At 37.4% G+C, this 19235-nt stretch overlaps 1 protein-coding gene across 1 annotated transcript in view; it reads right to left on the bottom strand.

Annotated features, from left to right (window-relative positions):
- Nucleotides 1-19235, bottom strand: part of LOC150106868 (regulating synaptic membrane exocytosis protein 2-like) — an 828152-nt gene that overhangs the window by 249096 nt on the left and 559821 nt on the right. The window contains exon 20 of the mRNA XM_090393494.1: nt 4091-4244. Within this exon, the coding sequence (XP_090249620.1) occupies nt 4091-4244 (154 nt within the window). The remainder of the gene's footprint in view (nt 1-4090; nt 4245-19235) is intronic.

Below are 19235 nucleotides of genomic sequence, written 5' to 3'. Positions count from 1 at the left end.
AAAAGTGTGGGGAAGAAGATATTAAAATATTACACCATATTTAAGCATTCATAATGCATGCTGGTAAAGCATTTCACTTATCCATGTAAAAAATATAATCCTTATACCCCCTTCATCAGAACTTTACACAACTTCCAGGGATGGCCCCTTGTTCTTCTCCCTCTAACCTTCTACTTCTTTTATAATCACCTTTGTATTAATCTGATAAAATCTCCTCACTAAGTTGAATGTCTATTATATCACATCTTTTCTGCCTATCCACTAAACTCTGAAATTTAAATTCTGTTAATGTCTCACTCTTCATAACCAACATTCCAGAGATCTGCTATTGCCTTGGTCACTAGTCTCTGGATCATTTCCAATGTTTCCACATAACAATGAAAAATGGTGACCAAATCTCAACACAGTAGTCCAAGTGCAGTCTGACCAGTATATTATAAAGTGGCACAACCACATTTTGAATTGTGCTTTGAATATAAAGTGAGAGACCAGTACCATTCTGGCTCCCCCTCGTGTCACAGTCTTTGTGCAGTCATAACAGCACATGCAATGTGTGCTCTAAACTTCGGTCCACTATTAATCATCACCTCCAGATTTTGAATCTCATCCACTTCCCAAAGTACAGGAAGTGGATGAGATTCAAGTTCCACCAATACAGTACACAGTATTATATTTCTGCACTTCCAAGTTCAACACATTTTACTTATGAATATTAAAACTACAACCCTATTCATTTGTCCAACTGAAAAAAATCTATTCATATCTTCCTTAAGAGAATGCACATCATCAATTCTCCTTATAATTCTTCCCAATGTTGTATCATCCACAAACAATTTTGCATTAGTAATGCTCCTTATAATTCTTTCCATCTTTGCATTATCAGAAAATATGCTAACATTTATGCTAACATCCTCCTTGTGTCCCAGCCTTTATGCATGGTATTTAGGAGAAGAAAGCACCAAATATGATCATAAAGGAAATTGATTCTGCATGATTTAACATGCTCTGATTCATGGGGATGAACTCAAACATGCTGAAACTGAATAATAAGAGAGAGAGAACAACCAATGCATTTTATTATTATTATAACAAACCTCTAAACCTTTATGGAGTCAACAGACTCACCATGAGAGATCTCATTAAGCAAGCAACATACCTATTGCACCAAACCTTAAACTCATTTACACTGCCAGTATTTACAACACATGATGTTCACTCACCACTCTCTGTATAACAAATTTTTCTTTGGGGGGAGGGGGGTATGTAAAAGCATATATTCAACATGTGCTTTTACACAATTATTGTTTTTTTTAAAAAAAAAAAAATGGTGCTCACACTGCCATGAGAATTACTTATATATCCACTAGAATATCATAAGCAATGGTGATGATAGAAATAATAAAAATAAATGAGATGAAAACATTCATGGGACAACAATTTGAAATTTTAATGATCTCCAATACCGAATAGAAAAACACATTTAGGCAGCATTTTTGCATAGTATAGCAAACATCCAAATAGTATGGCATAATTCTGAAAAACAGTAAACAGCCAATGCACAAATATTGATGCTATGAAAAAAAAATACAGTTAGGTTAAGAAACCTATTTGAGGAGCATCTTCAAATATTTTTCCATAGAATCTTTTATTTGCATATTACCGAATTTCATTGGTCAAGTTCTTTCAGCAATTCAAATTTGGGAAATGGTGAGGTTAGATTGTAGATACATTATTTTTCTGAAAGTAATGGTACATGAAGTGTCATATAATAAACATTGAAGCTTATCACTAGAATGACACACAAATGATTTGGTGAGAAGAATTTTATTTTATTTTAGTCAAATGTCTTCTGAAATTTCTTTCTAAACTTTCTTGTGGAGGATCCCTATCAATTTGAAAATGGAGCTTTGAAATATTATGTTACTTTTTATTAAATTATCCTTTTAGAAGAAGTCATCAACTACCTCATCTATTTACAGACCTCTGAAGTATGTGCCTGTAGTTTTTGACTGGGTCCATGTGTACTTATACTCTGAATTATCCTTACTAAATATTGCCAGCTGTGGATTTCATCAGTAATTCAACAGAGTGATATGATAAACTCCTCAATATTGCCTTCTTCAAAGCTGTCTAAGACTCCAGGGAGTCCTTAGACTCATCGAGGGAGGCCCTAAACATCATGTCCACATGATGTTTAGGGCCATGCTGTTTTTCATATTTACTAATTCTTCATACCATTACCACAGTGAGATGCTTGTAGGTCTACAGATCCATCCTTCTGTCATTTGAGTCTTGCTGATAGTTTCCTCCAAATGTTGTTTTTCTATTTTTTTAGGTGAATCAACAGTGACTCATACTGTTTTCTTATTACTAGGTTAGCTACTTGACTTATCCTTACTAGACACCTCACCATAACCCCAGCCATACATAAAAATAAAAAAAATGAAACGTAAAGTGAAAAAAAGAGAGCTCCAGAAGTCTAGTTTACTTAATTGGCGCACATATTACTATCACTAAACTTCTGCACAGACTACTTTTTTCCATCAGAAACTGCAAAGAACCAAAACATCTCCTGCAATCTACAGAACAGGATCTCAAAAAATTATCTCAAGACAAGAAAATCAGCAAATAGTAAAGCTAAAAATGGTAAGATCCTACCGTATACATTTTAACTTTTGTAGAAGTATACTTCAAATATTCTAAAAGTATATTGGCACCATACATAGAATTCTGTTAAATGATATTTTTTATATTTTAGTTGTCAGTATAATAAAGCATATCAATCCCACATGAAGGCAGGATGAAAACGGTACTAGTGGCATTAAACTTTTAAAATATGTTTTGAAAAAAATATTTCTGGTTGTTCTGGTAATGTTTGGAGTTATTTTAAGTTCTAACTTGGCAACTCTCTGAATATGGGAAAAAAAAAAAAAAAAAAAAAAAAACTCAGTATATATATATATATATATATATGTGTGTGTGTGTGTGTGTGTGCATGTGTCAGATATAATTTTTTGGAAAGAGATAAGATAATGAAATTGTTTGCTAAAAATAAGCAAAACCAGTCCTGCACTAGTGTACCCTTACTTACTGGGAGGATTCACTGCTAATACTGTTCATGCTACCATCGGTGGAATCCTTGCTGGACTGTTTCACTAAGACTGGGGTTTTGGTGGGAGGATAAACCTCTTCACTACGCTGAATGCCCCTATCACTAGCTTTCTTACCCCAGCCCTCTGCAAGAACAAGGAAAATAACCATGCCTAGCTTAAAGTTTTATATTATTGCTGCTGCTGCAAAAGAACATTTTCCATCAGCGCAAATACCATATACCATATTAGTGGCAACAAAGTGAATATAGAAGTTGGTCAATGCCTTTTGTGGTGGTGACAAAACAAAACAAGAATTTAAAATGTTACAAAGTGAAGAGTAAGAAAATTAAATAAGCTTGAAAATATAAACAAAGAAGAGAAATAATTGGGCATAGGATATTTAATAAATAGGTTATGTAAAAGGAAAATATGGAAGTATGATGATAATGATTGATGATGATGATGATCAGTCATTTGACAAAGCAAAACTGATGCTACCAAGCAACAGAATACAAAGATAGTGTCAATAACAAAAGAAACATCCCCTCAATTATAAGGATGCAATGTATTCTAAATTGCACAAATTTTATAAATTATGAATCCTTAAAAAAATTTATATAAACAAAAATGTTTTGGAAGTGTTATGCTTTGAAATATCTGAGGAAAATGCTCACAAATCAAAATTAAAATAATACCTGTTAATCTTGTTTTCAATATTTTCAATACATAAATACATTTTTCCAGATATTAATATCCTTATAAAAAAGTTCCATTCTTAATTAGCTGTTATCTTTTAAGTAATTTCTTGTACTTAATTATTCATTAAAACTCTAAACATTTCCATTACAAAACAAAATACAAAAAAAAAATACTGAATAAACTTGTGATGCAATATTATCCCACAAAAGAGAGAAGGATGTTTCTTTAGACATCTATCTACACCTTAGCAAATTTGCCAGTTGGAAACTACACCTGCAGCCTAAAACATGCAGACTTACACAGCACTGTCACCACTTAGGCTGCCTTCTCCATCAGAAGAGACACTACTAGCTTGCTTTACTAGGTGGCGGCACTCCACAGGAGCAATTTCCTCACTACGATGAACACTGAATGTTGACCTCTTACGTCGGAAACCTAACCGCTTTTTATGACCTTTATAGCAGAAAATATGGAATCAAACAACCACATATAGCAAAGACTATTAAAATGCTGGTCAAGTAACTGCATGCTATGTTTAAATAATAATGCATATTAAAGTTATACACGAAATTAAAGTGATATTAGAAAACAAATTAATCAAAAAAGTTTTCTGAATCAATTAAAAATATACAAAAACAATTATTACATATAATATATATATGCATAAACAAAGAATCTAATTTTCATTTATTATCATTATTATTTTAACAAATCTCCATAAAATCAAGTGACTCATCATGAGCTCTCATAAATCAGAAATATCTGGAATATTGAATCTTAAAGTCATTTGTACTCTTAGCATTCATAGCACACTCCAGAACATGCACTCCATTCACCCATCACTCACCATATAAAAATATACTCCTGACTTTTATTTACCATACCCCTACACAACTTCCAGGAATGGCTTCTTGTTCTTCCCCTTGGATATTTCATTCTATGTACAATCCCGTAAAATTCCTCATCCATCAATCCATCTATTCATTAAATATCATCAGATGCCATATGGTTACTCTGTTGCTCGGTGAAGTGCCACATCAGTCCTTGCCAGGTGATCGTGTTGCATGCTTTTCTAGAGGCTTCAACCCTCTGAAGATCAGTCACTCCAGACACACCATCTGTCCATCTCATTGAGAGTCTATCCCTTCCTCTTTTTCCAGGAACTTTACCTTCTATTACTGTTTTGAGAAGTTCTCCTTCCATCCATTCAATGTGTCCGAAGTATTTCAATTGTCCTCTGTAAATATTCTTAAGGGGCCTTAAAGTTCTACCAATCCTTTCTAGCACTTATCTGTTTGTCTGCCTTTCACAGTATATGATATCCTCAACAGCCTTCTGTAAAACCACATCTCAAAAGCAGCTATCCTTTCCCTATCTGACTTCTTTAGATTCCAAGTCTCACATCCATAAGTTGCTGTTGGAAAAACAGTTGCATTCAGAATTCTCAACTTTGTTCCTGTGGAGAAAGATACATCCTTCCAGATTTTAGATGAGTCTGACTATTGTTTTAGCATTTCTAATCTTCTTTTAACATCTCCTGAACAGCAATTTTTCACATTAATAATGGATCCCAGGTTCTCAAACTTGCTAACTTCTTCAATTCTTTCTCCATTAAGGTATACTTTTTTCTCAGGAGCTTCCTTGTCTGTATTTCCTTTGAGAACTATAATCTTTGTCTTGCTAGGATTGAGTTGTAGTCGTCTGTTCTGTAAAATTACTCTGAATAACTTAAATAATTCTATTATGCCACATCTTTTCAAATTGTTGACAAAAATTTTGCAATTTGCACTTCCACATCTATTTCCCAGAACTGATCTTTGCAAGTTTTACTTCATCTCAATATAACCAAGTGACCAAATAAGCAAATGATAGCCCATGCATGAATAAGTATACCACCTCCTTCAGCATAGTATCAATGTACAGCATTCCTTAGAAACTCTTACTAGTCACCATGGTCATTGTAAATCATCCCACCAGATGCTGAATCTCATCAAACTTCTGGAGCTCAGTTCAGCCAATAAAGTACACAACCACCATTCTGCACATATCCAAAGTACAGAACATTGCACTTATTAACATAATACAACAAACCTAATTATCTTTTCAAGCTAAAAGTCTATTTAAATCTTCCTAAAGGGGATGGACATTAGTAGCACTCTTTATAACTACTCGACTTTTCAATACCCAAAAGCAACTGAAGATCTCCTATTAATCACTTGAAATGTCAATAACAAAAAAGTTGAACAGTAATTATCTAAGAATAAAACTAGCGGCACTGTTCATACAATCAATTTCTTATCCATATGACTAATTTATTATCCATTATTCACATCAGTCAGCTTGTGCATCAACTTGGCATGTGACAATCTATCAAATGCCCTTTAAGTCCAAAAATATCATTGTATATAAGTGTCCCATTTCCTGAAGTAATGTAGATTGCTAAAGCAAGAACTGCTTTTTTCATAGCCATGATATCATGATAGAGAATTCTGCATCCCATTGTTGTTTTCCAAAATTTAAAACCTTACATTTTGCAACATTGAACTCACATCCCCATTCCCATGCCCAATCACGCGATTTATTCAAGTCTTCTTGTAAGGCCACAACATCTTCTCTACTCTTCATGGTTCGTCCCAACTTTGCATCATCTTCAAACAACTGAATATCTCCACCCAAATCTTCACCAATACCATTAATATACAAGTTAAACAGCAATGGCCCTAAAACAGACCACTGAAGCACACCACTAGTAACTTTTCTTTACCTGGATACATCGCTCCCCCATACACAACTTGTTGATACCTATCAGATTGCTGGTCTCCAATCCAATGCACCAATCTAATATCCAACCCCATCCACTCCAGTTTGACTATCAACTTATCATGCGGTAATCTATCAAAAGCCTTTGCTATTGATAGATTACCGCATAGTCATGTTTTAGTAATCTACTTATGACAATAAGGGGACTGCTTCCTTTAACAAATTGATGCTGTCTATCAAATAAAATACCATTGTTGTCAAACCAATTCTGGATACTAGTTCTCACAAGCTTCTCCAACAACTTAACTACAACACCTGACACACATATAGGCCTACAGTTTGATGCTTGAGTTCTATCACCTCCTTTATGAAGTGGCACAATCTTGCAATCCTTCCACTCCTTAGGAACTTGACCAAGTGCAAGACTTGTATTAAAAAAAAATGTCAAGGCCGGCATCAACTCCCTGGCACATTCCTTCAGAATACATGGTGATATATTATCAAGTCCCACAGCCTTATTTACATCTAGTTTGATCAACTCCCAATACACTTCTTGCACATTTACAGTCAGTCTCTCTTCCCCATCATCAACAACTCTCAATCTCTCCATGAAGTCACATTCACAAGATTGAAAGACCTTTATGAACTGCTCATTAAGTATCTCCACCACCTTCTGTAACAGCAGTCTTTATACCATTTTCTCCAATCAATGTCATCCTTCTATAATCATTCTTTCTTTTACTGGCTACATATCGAAAGAACTCCTTAGGATTCTTTTTGGCTTCATGAGCTAACTGCTGTTCATACCTCTCTCTTTAGCTACCCTCACCAACCAAGTCATCCACATTGCCTGGTCTTTGTAGTCCTCATGGAATTGGTTATTTACACTTCTCTTATGCTGCCTCTATAAAGCCCTTTTTCTCTGTAATACGAGAGTGGGTAGTGATGTAAAAAGAGTTTCAAGGATCTGAGTCACCTGGCAATGAAAAAAGAGAAATGGCAAGGAATGGCCAATCAAGCATCAGACACAAGTGACATTGAACTCACAAGCACTGATGATGAATTTAGATTAATGTTATTTAAATCAAGGAGATTTTAAACTAGAGCTGTATAATTCATATCTCTAAAGAATCTGTCAAGAGTATTATTAAAATTTCAACAGAAACATTCAAAATTATGAGAAAACTTGGATGAAGACATTGTACCTTTCACTTCAAATGCTTACAAATAAATGGCTAGTTAATTTGGCCCATTTTAGACTTGCTAAGAATGAAAGTAATGTTCTATCAAGAGGTCATGATTTTGCTGTCACTCTAAGAAAATTTCTCATGTATATTTTACACTGCAGACTGGGATCTATGTTATCTTCCTTCAGATTCTGCAGATAAATTACATTTTGAAGTGGTGCACATACTTCTAAATTACTATCATCAAGCATTCCAAAGTCAGAAACAGAGCATTATATTCAGTAAAAAATTATTATTTCAATAACTGTCAAAGGAGATGCCATGGTGATCATGGATGCAAAGAAATATTACTGTACAATTTCACTTCTTCTTAGGGATTGTTTTAATAAAGCCATGAGATACCTCCACTAAACATTAAGTTAATAAACTAAATTACTTAATTAACATACTTCTTAGGTGCTACCTACCCCCCCCCCCCCAACGAAAATGTTAAGAATTTTTCATGCAAGAGTCATCCTTAGCGTGAACATACAACAAACAGACCATTACATGAAGCAAGAATGGAAATGAAAACAAATATTATTCAGGCCTCCATGGAGTCAAAAGATTCATCGTGGAAGGTCCTTCCGAAGAACATAAAGTCTGTGAAGACTCATCGAAGGGAGGTCCCCCCCCTAAGAAACAAAGGCTATCATACCACTCCTTAAACCCATTGACCATTCTCACTCTCACCACTCCATCAGGCAATGCATTCCACGGTTCAACCACCCTCCATGCAAAGAAAACACTCCTCACTCTCATGCTCACAGTTTCATTTTGTAACTTACAGGGATGGCCTCTTGTCGTCACTCCTTCCTGCTGTTCAACCAAGCGAAAGAACTCCTGAGTATCAACCATGTAACCACCTCTCAACAGTTTAAAAGTCTCAATCATATCACCTCTGCTTCTTCTATCCACCAAACTCAGCAGTCCACATTCTGTCAGGCGATCCTCATACCTAACATGGTACAGTCCTAAAACCATCTTTGTTATCCACTTTTGTACCCTTTCCACAGTTAGTTTATCCCCTTCAAATCCTGGGGACCAAATCTGAGAACAATAGTCTAAGTGTGGTCTGATCAGAGACTTATACAACAGAATGATAACCCTTTTATCTCTGCAGGTCGGTGTTCTCATTATTGAAGCAATCCTCTGTGTTACCTTCACCACCTTTGCAATATGTCCCCTATATTTCAGGTTTCTATCAATCATCAACTCCAGATCTCTTGTCTCTCCTACTTCCTCCAGTATAACTCCTCCCATAGAGTATGTAGCATCCCATCGATGTGTCCCAAACCTCAAGACCTTACATTTTGCTGCATTAAACTGACAACCCCATTCATTTGCCCATCTATCTAGCTTATTCCAATCCTCTTGCAGGGCTACCACATCTGCACTATTACTAATAATCTTTCCCAGCTTCGCATCATCCCCAAACAACTGAATATACCCTTGTAATTCACTGACAATGTCATTGTTATAAAGGTTAAACAATATAGGTCCCAGTACTGAGCCTTATGGGACCCCACTTGTAACCCTCTGCCTCCTTGAAACTATACCCATACACAACTCTCTGATACCTTTCGGACAGCCAATCCTGAATCCAGTTGACCAATCTAACATCCAGACCCATGTGCTGCAACTTAAATATCAGCTTATCATGTGGCACCCTGTCAAATGCTTTCGCTAAGTCTTAAAAAAAAGGCAGTATATGCCTTTCCCTCATCTACTGCTCTTGTAACTTTATTATTAAAGGCTGGCATATTGCTAAAACAAGAGTGCCGCGTCACAAATCCATGTTGATCTCACGGACAACACCACCCTCATCTGCCCAATGCTGTATACGGTCTCTCACTACTTTCTCCAAGAAATACCGATGACATGCAAACTGGCCTATAATTAGACACTTCCAGTCTGCTACCTCCCTTATGCAATGGCACTATCTTACCTTCCTTTCATTCCATGGGCACCTTTCCCACAGCCAGACTTTCATTGAAAAGCCAGGTCAAAGGCACTGTCAGTTCCCTAACACATTCTCTCAAAACTGGTGGTGAAATACCATCCAGTCCCACAGCTTTAATGACATCCAGAGTACTCAGTATTTGAAACACACTCTCCTCCAGTACCACTAAACCTCGAACCAGCCCTATCCCTGTAGTATTAAAACTGACTCCTCCAGGATGAAATACTCCAATAATGTGTTCATTGAACAATTCCACTATGTCCTCTGCATCAGTCACTCTATACCCATTTTTATCCCACAATATAATTCTTCCACAGTCATTTCTCCTCCTACTGGCCACATTGCTAAAAAATTCCCTAGGATTTTCTTTGGATCTTATGGCCAATCTCCTCTCATATTCCAGTTTTGCCTTCCTTACCATACTAGTCACTCTTCTGGCCTGTCTCTTATATTCTTCATGCATCTTCTCTTCACCTGTCTCCTTATATCTCTTCCATAGCCTCTTTGTTGCATGCAATTTCTGTTCCTGCTTAATATTGTTTGTCATCCACTTCACTCCAAATTGTGTCCTCTTCTTCTCTTGTGGTATACAACTTATCATTGCTGCTAACAAATATTCTTTCACAATTTCCCACGCACTAATAATATCCCGGCCTTCCAATTCCTCCCTCCATGAAACTTCCCGAAGTTGATGTCTTAGACTATTATAATCACCTGCTTTATAATTCCACATACGTCACTGTTTAAGTAAGAGCGGCTGTAAACGTTGTACGCTATCGATATTATTAGTGTGGGGTTTTTTTCTTGTCTAAACTAAATACGAAATCGTTATTATTAGACCTAGTAACCTGCAGAGGGAAAAAAAAAAAAATGGTGGCGGCATTGTCATTCCATGATTTTAATTTAGATTTCAGTCGTTTCATTAAGTGTGAGGTCTGTTATATGTATTCCTTCGATTACATAAATGATTTGTGGTTGTTTAGTGCGGATGGAAGAAGGGTGTGTGTGAAATGTGACCTGAACGAGGAATTGGTGAATGCGAATATGAAATTGATGACAGAACGTTCTAGTACCGATTGTGTCGCGAGTGCACGTTTGAAAGAAGATGGTGAGAAAAAGAGGCGAAAAAATGTTAAAAAATCAGGAAAAAAGAAAAAAGAGCGATTTGACAACCGTAACGGATGTTAAAAGGGACGAAAGTGAGGCGGAAAGAAATGAAATTGAGAGAACAAATGAAAGTAGAAATGGCGTGATGCAGAATTTGCAAGTAAAAAAAATCAAAAGAATGGATGACAGCAAAAAAAGAATGAATGATGCCGAAAGTTGGACGCATGTTGGAACGAAAGTACTGAACCAAAGAAAGATGAATGACAGTAAAAGTGAGAAGAATGATAGTGAACGTTAGATGCATGTTAGTTCGAAAGTACGGAAACAAAGAAAGATAAATGAAAGTGAAAGTGAGAAGAATGATAGTGAAAGTTGGACGTATGTTGGACCGAAAGTACGGAAACAAAGAAGGATGAATGAGAGGGAAAGTGAGAAGAGGGGGTTCAGAGATAGAAAGTTAGAAAGATTTAATGAGAGAGAGAATGTGTCGAGAGGTTCGGAAGGTGAATTGGATTGGATGAAGCAAGAAATGAAATTAAGAGAATTCAGGTCAAAACTATTAAAATAAATCATGATGGCATGAAAGAGTTAACGAAAGATGAGCGAGTGGTGTTGTATCGCGACTCCATTATTAAAGGTGAGCTAGAGGATAAAATGCACAAGGTATGATTTCCAGGCGGTAAAACGAGTAGATTGATTGAGGCATTGAATATGAGGCGGGAGCGAGCAAAAGAGTTAATTGTATTAATTGGTACAAATGATTTGAGAGAGAACAAAGAGCTTGTCAAAATGAATGTCAGGAGACTGCTTGGAAAGATAAAAGAGAATAGTGTGACAGGAAGGGTAGTCAGTGTGTTGCCTAGGTATGATTGTGGTGAAATGAGGCGGAGAGCAAGGATTATGAATGATATTCTGGCTGAAATATGTGAGGAGATGGGAGTACAGTTTGTTAATGTGTGGAATGAGTTCGAGGGACGAAGTGAGCTGTATGGGAGCGATGGACTGCATTTGAGTGGTTATGGTGTGAGTCGCTTGGAGAGATTGCTGCTGGAAAGTAGAGAAGTGAATACAGAGAGTGAATCAGATCGAGAGGGGAGTGATGTGGAAGAGCTGGAGAGTAAGACAGGAGAGATTGAAGAAGTGGAAATGAATGGGGAGGTGAGTGGTATGAGTATAGAAAATGAGAGAATGGGTGTGCAAGAGGAGCAGGGAAACGGGGAGGCTCAGGGTGGACAGGGGTACACAGTGTGAGAAAGGTGGATGCTCCAAGAGGAGGTGAGAGCATGTGTAGGCAGGAAAGTAATGGGATGATCAGGGATCAAAAGGAAACAGATGGAATTGCAAAGGGTTCTAAAATGAAGAAGCAGAAAGGGAAACGGCCCCAGTCCAGCATGGAGAGATCACATCGAGTGAGTGGTATCAGTGGAACTAGCTGTAGATCCAGAAATGAGTTGTTGTGTTTGTATACCAATGCTAGAAGTATAAGAAACAAGGCGGATGAAATGGTTGCACTAATTGCATCTGTGCACCCAGAGATTGTCGGAATAAGTGAGACATGGTTAGATGAGGACGACATCCTGACAGGAATAGAGATGGAAAGGTATGATGTGTTTCGGGAGGATAGAAGGGGTAAAAAGAGAGGGGGAGTGCTGTTGATGATAGAGAAAGAGTTATGTCCATACAAAGTAGAGATGCAAGAGGGAAATAGGGCCAGTGGTTTTGAGGCAGTATGGTGTGAGATAGAGGTGAATAGAATCAAATACTTGGTGGGATGTTGTTATAGACCTGGTAATGTGGATGGTGGTGATAGTGAAATGTATAGTCAAATAAGCCAAGCAAATAAGAAAAGGGTGATCGTTATGGGTGATTTTAATTATGGCAATATAGACTGGAATGAAGAGATAGCAACTGGAAGTAACGAAAATGAGTTTCTTGAGTTTTTGAGGGATAACGACCTTAGACAGTATGTAACAGAGGTCACACGAGGTTTAAGGGTCTTGGATTTGGTCATCTCATCGGAGGATGTAATTATAAATGAGGTGTCAAATCATCTACCAATTGGTGAAAGTGACCATGAGGTGATTACCTGGGTGGTTGCCAGCAGTGCAAGGACCCCTGTGAAAAAAGGGTAAATGTGGAACTACAAGGGGGGTGATTATGAAGAGCTCAGGAGACAGCTTGCAGGTGTAGCATGGAATGAGGAGTTAGCTGGAAAAGAGATCAATGCAACGTGGGGGATTTTCAAAAACTACTTAGTAGATGCAATGTCTAAATGTATACCACGGGTGAGAAGGTTAAATAAGGTAGGTGTGAGATGGATGAATAAAGAGATTAAGCATGCAATACAGAGAAAAAGGGCATTGTGGAGGCAGCATAAGAGAAGTGGAAGTAACCAATTTCATGAGGTCTACAAAGACCAGGCAAGGAGGGTGACTTGGTTGGTGAGAGTAGCTAAAGAGAGGTATGAACAGCAGTTAGCTAATGAAGCCAAAAAGAATCCTAGGGAGTTCTTTCGATATGTAGCCAGCAAAAGAAGGAATGATTATGGAAGGATGACATTGATTGGAGGAAATGTTATAGAGACAGCTGTTGCAGAATGTGTGGTGGAGATAATTAATGAGCAGTGCATAAAGATTTTTCAATCTTGTGAATGTGACTTCATGGAGAGATTAAGGGCAGTTGATGATGGGGAGGAGAGACTGACTGTAAGTGAGCAAGAGGTGTTTGGGGAGTTGAGTAAACTAGATGTAAATAAGGCTGTGGGACTTGATAATATATTACCGCGTATTCTGAAGGAATGTGCCAGAGAGTTGACACCTGCCTTGACATATTTTTTTAATCCGAGTCTTGCACTTGGTCAAGTCCCTAAAGAGTGGAAGGAGGGCAAGATTGTGGCACTTCATAAAGGAGGTGATCGAACTCAAGCATCAAACTATAGGCCTATCCTATCTGTGTGTCAAGTGTTGTGGTTAAGTTGTTGGAGAAGCTTGTGAGAACTAGAATCCAGAGTTGGGTTGACAACAATGGTATAATCTTTGATGGGCAGCATGGATTTGCTAAAGGGAGGTCATGTTTTAGAAATCTACTTACTTATTACAATAAAGTGACTGCTTCCTTGGACAGAGGAGAAGGATACACAGTAATATACTTGGATTTCGCAAAAGCTTTTGATAAAGTACCTCATGATAAGTTGACAGTCAAACTAGAGCAGATGAGGTTGGATATTAGTGCATTGGATTGGAGACTAGCTATCTGATAGGTATCAACAAGTTGTGTATGGGGGTGCAATATCCAGGAAAAGGAAAGTCTCCAGTGGAGTGCCTCAGGGGTGTGTTTTAGGGCCATTACTATTTAACTTGTATATTAATGATATTGGCGAAGATTTGGATGGAGATATTCAGTTGTTAGCAGATGATGCAAAGTTGGGATGAACCATAAAGAGTAGTGAAGATGTTGTGGCCTTGCAAGAAGACTTGAATAAATTGAGTGATTGGGCAAGCTAATGGAGATATGAGTTCAATGTTGCAAAATGTAAGATTTTAAAATTTGGAAAACAAAGATGGGATGCAGAATTTATACTTGGTGAGAATATATTGTTCGAAGTAGAGGAAATAAGAGATCTGGGGGTGATAGTGGATAAGGATCTAAAATTTAGGGGACACATTGGCAAAATTGTGAAGACAACACAAAGACTTCTGGTAATGATGCGAGGACACTGACGTGTAGAAGTAGGGAGATTCTTGTTCCATTGTATAAGGCTTTGATTAGGCCACACATGGACTATTGTGCCCAGATTTGGTCACCTGGTTTTCAGAAGGATGAAAAGATGTTGGGAAGGGTCCAAAGGCGACTGACTAAGGTAGTTTCTGACCTCTGGAATGTCGAGTATGAGGAAAGATTGAAAAGATGTAATTTGCAGAGTCTAGTGGAGAGAAGGAAGAGGGGAGATATGATAGAGACCTACAAGTTGGTAAGGGGTTGTTATAAGATCAATGGTGGAGAAGTTCTACAGAGAATAGTGGGAGATCAGGGGAGAACCAGAGGTCATACCTGGAAACTGTATAAAGAGGGTGTGAGTAGGGTAGTGAGAGGCAGATTTTTTTCGTGCAGAGTTATGAGTGATTGGAATGCCTTGCCTGAGAGTGTGGTGTCTGCAAGGAGTTTGAGTGTGTTTAAGACACGGTATGATGAGATGTGTGTGAGATAAAAGGACCTCCTAGATGAGTCTTTGACTCCATGAGGTCTTGTTTAATAATAATAATAATAATAATAATAATAATAATAATAATAATGTCTATTCATTTTCCAAGTCATTAACCATATGGTCACTCTCTCCAAATGGTGGGAGAGATGTCATCTCAGTTATTATCAACTCTTCTGATGCTATAACCAAATCCAAAACTCTTGAACCTCTTGTTCCCTCTATTACATGTTGCCTAAGACATTTGTCCCTCAAGAATTCTAGAAATTCCATTCCCTTATTGCTACATGCATATTCCTCTCCCCAATTTATACTGCTGTAGTTAAAATCTCCCATAACAATTATTCTTCTTGCACTTGCCAAACTGAACTGTCTAAACATCTCCTAGTCCCCACCCTCTGTGCTGCTGGGTCTGTAGCAACACTCCACTAAATATCCTGTCTTGCCCACCTCTACCTCACACTATATGCTTTCAAAATCATTAGTGTCACTGCCTTCCAAAGCCTCCACTCTTAGAGGACATAGGTCGTCAGTTATCATGAACAGTACTCCACCACCACACTTTCTCTTCCTATCCTGCCGAAAAATGCTGTACCCAGTGACTTCTATTCCTGTTATTATATCCTCTTCTGTCAACCATGTCTCAGTGATCCCAATAATTTTTGGCCAGGCTGATGCTATCTGCACCACCAATTCCTCTCCCTTATTCTGGATACTTCTGGCATTAATATAAAGCATATAAATGCCATTGTTTCTATACCCAGCATTATCCTTTCTAAACTCCACTGAGGTCAGTGTTACCTGATGTTGTCCCACTTCTCCCAAGTACCCATTCCCACAAAAGACCACCCCTGCTACTATCCTCCATGGGACACATGGACTCATTCAGAACAGCAATCTCTCCAGATGCCTACGTCCTTCCTCATTCAAATATGAGCGGTCTTTCGCATACAATCTCTCTCTTTCGTCAAATGCGCTCCAAGCATCCACATATTCCAGTCCTCTTTTGTCACACATTCTAGCTATTATGTCATTCAATATTACTGCTCTTCTGCTCAGCTCGTCATTATCATACCTAAGCAACATGCACACTATCTTTCCTCTCTCTTTCTTCTTCCATATATCCTCAACCAAAAATCTCATATCTCTCGCTGCCCAACTTACATTACCACTCAAGTCATTTGTTCTTACCATCACAATCATCACATTCACCCTTTCACCTGTCTTAATTGCCATAGCAGCCACTCTTTCTATCGTTCCTCCTGGCAAACACTCCTCACACATCCTATCTTGAACACCACAGATCATTGAGTCCCCATACATTATACCTCTTACCATTCCCTCTCTCCTATTGTTTCCATTCTCTCCTCTTCTTTCATTCCCATATGTCTCTCTCTCTCATCCCCTCTCCTCTACTGCTCCTATTCTCTCTTCTGGCATTCCCATACCTCTTATGTTAAATAGATGTGCCAAAGAGGCCATTAATTACCTAGAACATTCCTTCAAGACACACAATGATATATTGTCAATACCTACTGCCTTATTAATATCAAGTTTACTTAATTCCTCTTAATCCTCCTAATCATTCACTATCAGGTCAGTCCTTCCTCCACCATATCCTCAACACTCCAACTTCTTATGATTTTACCTTCATACGGATGAAATACACTAATAAACTGCTCAATGAATGTTTCAACGATATCTTCTGCATCAGTTACCACTTTGCTAGTGTTATTAAGAAGCATTACTCCTCACCCCTCCATAGTCATTTTTTCTTCTTCTTGCCACATATCAAAAGAACTAGCTAGTATTTTTCTCAGCTTGAATTGCTAATTTCTTCTCATACTGCACTTTTGTGCTTTTACCAATAGAGTCAACTTCCTGGTCTGCTCTTTGTACTCTTAATTCAACTGATTATTACTAATATTCATTTTGTGTTATCTCCACTGTGCTTTTTTTTTCCAGATTTCAAGCTTAATCTCTTCATTCATACATTTTACTCCCACCTCATTTAGCCTTTTCATCTTTAAAATCTATTCAGACACTGCTGATGTTAAATAGCTCTTGATCAATGCCAAACAGCATCTGTGTTCTTTCCACTCAACTCTTCTTTCTATGCCATAGCTCCCAGTTGTCTCCAAAGCTTTTCATAATCACAGCCTAGTAGTTTTATATATATATATATATATATATATATATATATATATATATATATATATATATATATATATATATATATATAAGATAGTTCTCCCTTAAGAACTCAAGAATATAAGATAGTTCTCCCTTAAGAACTCAAGAAAGTCATTCTCTTTATTCTCTGATATTATCTATTCATTCTCATCAATATTACCATAATTACAAACATCCACAATAATCAGCATTTGCTTACTCACTAAGCCAAGCTGCCTATACATTTCTTTGTCTCCACCCTCCACATTAACCTTACTTATAATAAAACCAAATGAAATATTTCATTCTATCAATCACACCATACTACTGCAGGACTACTACCACATTTTTTCCTTTGTATCTCAATCTTGTGTGTGGACAAAATTCCCCTACTATCTTCAGCAGCACTCCCTCCCCATCCCTTCTTGCCCATCCTATCTTCACGAAAAACATATCCTGTCATTTCTATACCTGTCAAAATATCATTCTCATTCAACCATGTTTCACTTATTCCAACTATTTTTCAGCAAATAAACTCAATTAATGAAACAATTTCATCTCCCTTATTTTTTGATACTCCTAGAATTATAAATAAGCACAACCATTCATTTCTTGGCCTATAACCAGTCCTACCCATGCCACTCCTCATCTGTGACTTCTCCACACTTGCTGCTGTCTGCTCAACCTTGCCTTTTGTCCCATATGCTTCCTCCCAGACTCAACCCCCTTTACTGCTTTCAGAATCCACATTCCTTACACTCTGTCTTCCTGATCTCCTTGTTTTTCTGTTCAACTTACATTATTGTTCTCACATTATCATTTCCATTCACACTGGTCTCACTTAGTCCATCTTTTGACAAGGTGTCTTCCACTGATACCTTGCTTACATAACTAATTACACTTCCATCCAGCAGCTGCCTTTTGATGTGACTCATTCCAAAATCATTCAGATACAGTCCATCACTCTTATACAGTTCCATTCATCCCTAAATCTCATTCTACACATTCACAATCTTTACTTCTTTCTCTTCTCACATTTCCACTAACATTCTATTCAAGATCTTTCCTCTCTGCTGCAAGTAATCATTGTCATCATTCCTGGGAAATACACAAAATACTCATCCTGCTACACTGTTGTCTTTTGCTCTCTTCAATAATCTCCTGCTATCCATCCTCACATTCTCCTGATGCCAAACTAAATCATTTGTTCCAACTACAACCACAAACTCCCTTGAACTTACTTTTCATATCTAGTGCCTCCATTGTGTGCATCCTCCCTCCTGGAAAGCAGAACTTATGCTCAATGTCACTGACCACACCTTTTATAATAGAATCACCATATAGCACCTACTCTTGAGTCATTTGCTACTTCTTCTTTCCCAGTATCTTTCATTTTATAGTTCTTGCATTCCAGCAATCATTCTCACTACTGTTCCATCAATGAAGTTTTCTTCCATTTTCATAGTTGCAACAGCTCTTGCACCATCAGTCAAGCTCACTTTTGTTTCCACATTTATGCTTTATTTTCCTTTTTCAATCATTTCTGTAATCACTACCAGATTCTTTGCACTCACTCTTTCAGCTATCATTATCAGTCTTATACCCATCACTGCTTTTCGCCCTTCATCTGGCATTCTTCATTTCCTGTTCACGGCTTTTATGCAAATCACTGCACCATTAATATATCACAGTTTCTGCAGCTCCTCATCCTCTCGCTTCTTTTGTCTAATCCTTGAAGAAACATATTTGTCACATTTACCCTCAAAAAACGTATTACACTCCTGACAGTGAACCATCTTGGTAAAATTCCCACCACTCAACACACTCAATTTTTATGCTGTGTGTCTGTTGTTATTAAATAATTCTATTAAATAATTAAGAATTATTTAATAATATTTTATTAATATTAATCTTCTGGCACATGGCAACAATTTAATTGGTAATCCACTGACTGTTCTGTACTTTGTATTTCATTCCTTAAAACTGTTTGTTCTACACGGATGATGATGTACTGT

This window comes from Typopeltis vanoorti, chromosome 5, assembly GCF_054136105.1.
Source record: "Typopeltis vanoorti isolate ZY-2024b chromosome 5, IOZ_Tvanoo_1.0, whole genome shotgun sequence".
Taxonomy (NCBI): Eukaryota; Metazoa; Arthropoda; class Arachnida; order Uropygi; family Thelyphonidae; genus Typopeltis; species Typopeltis vanoorti.
This window is presented reverse-complemented; position numbering and strand designations above follow the sequence as displayed.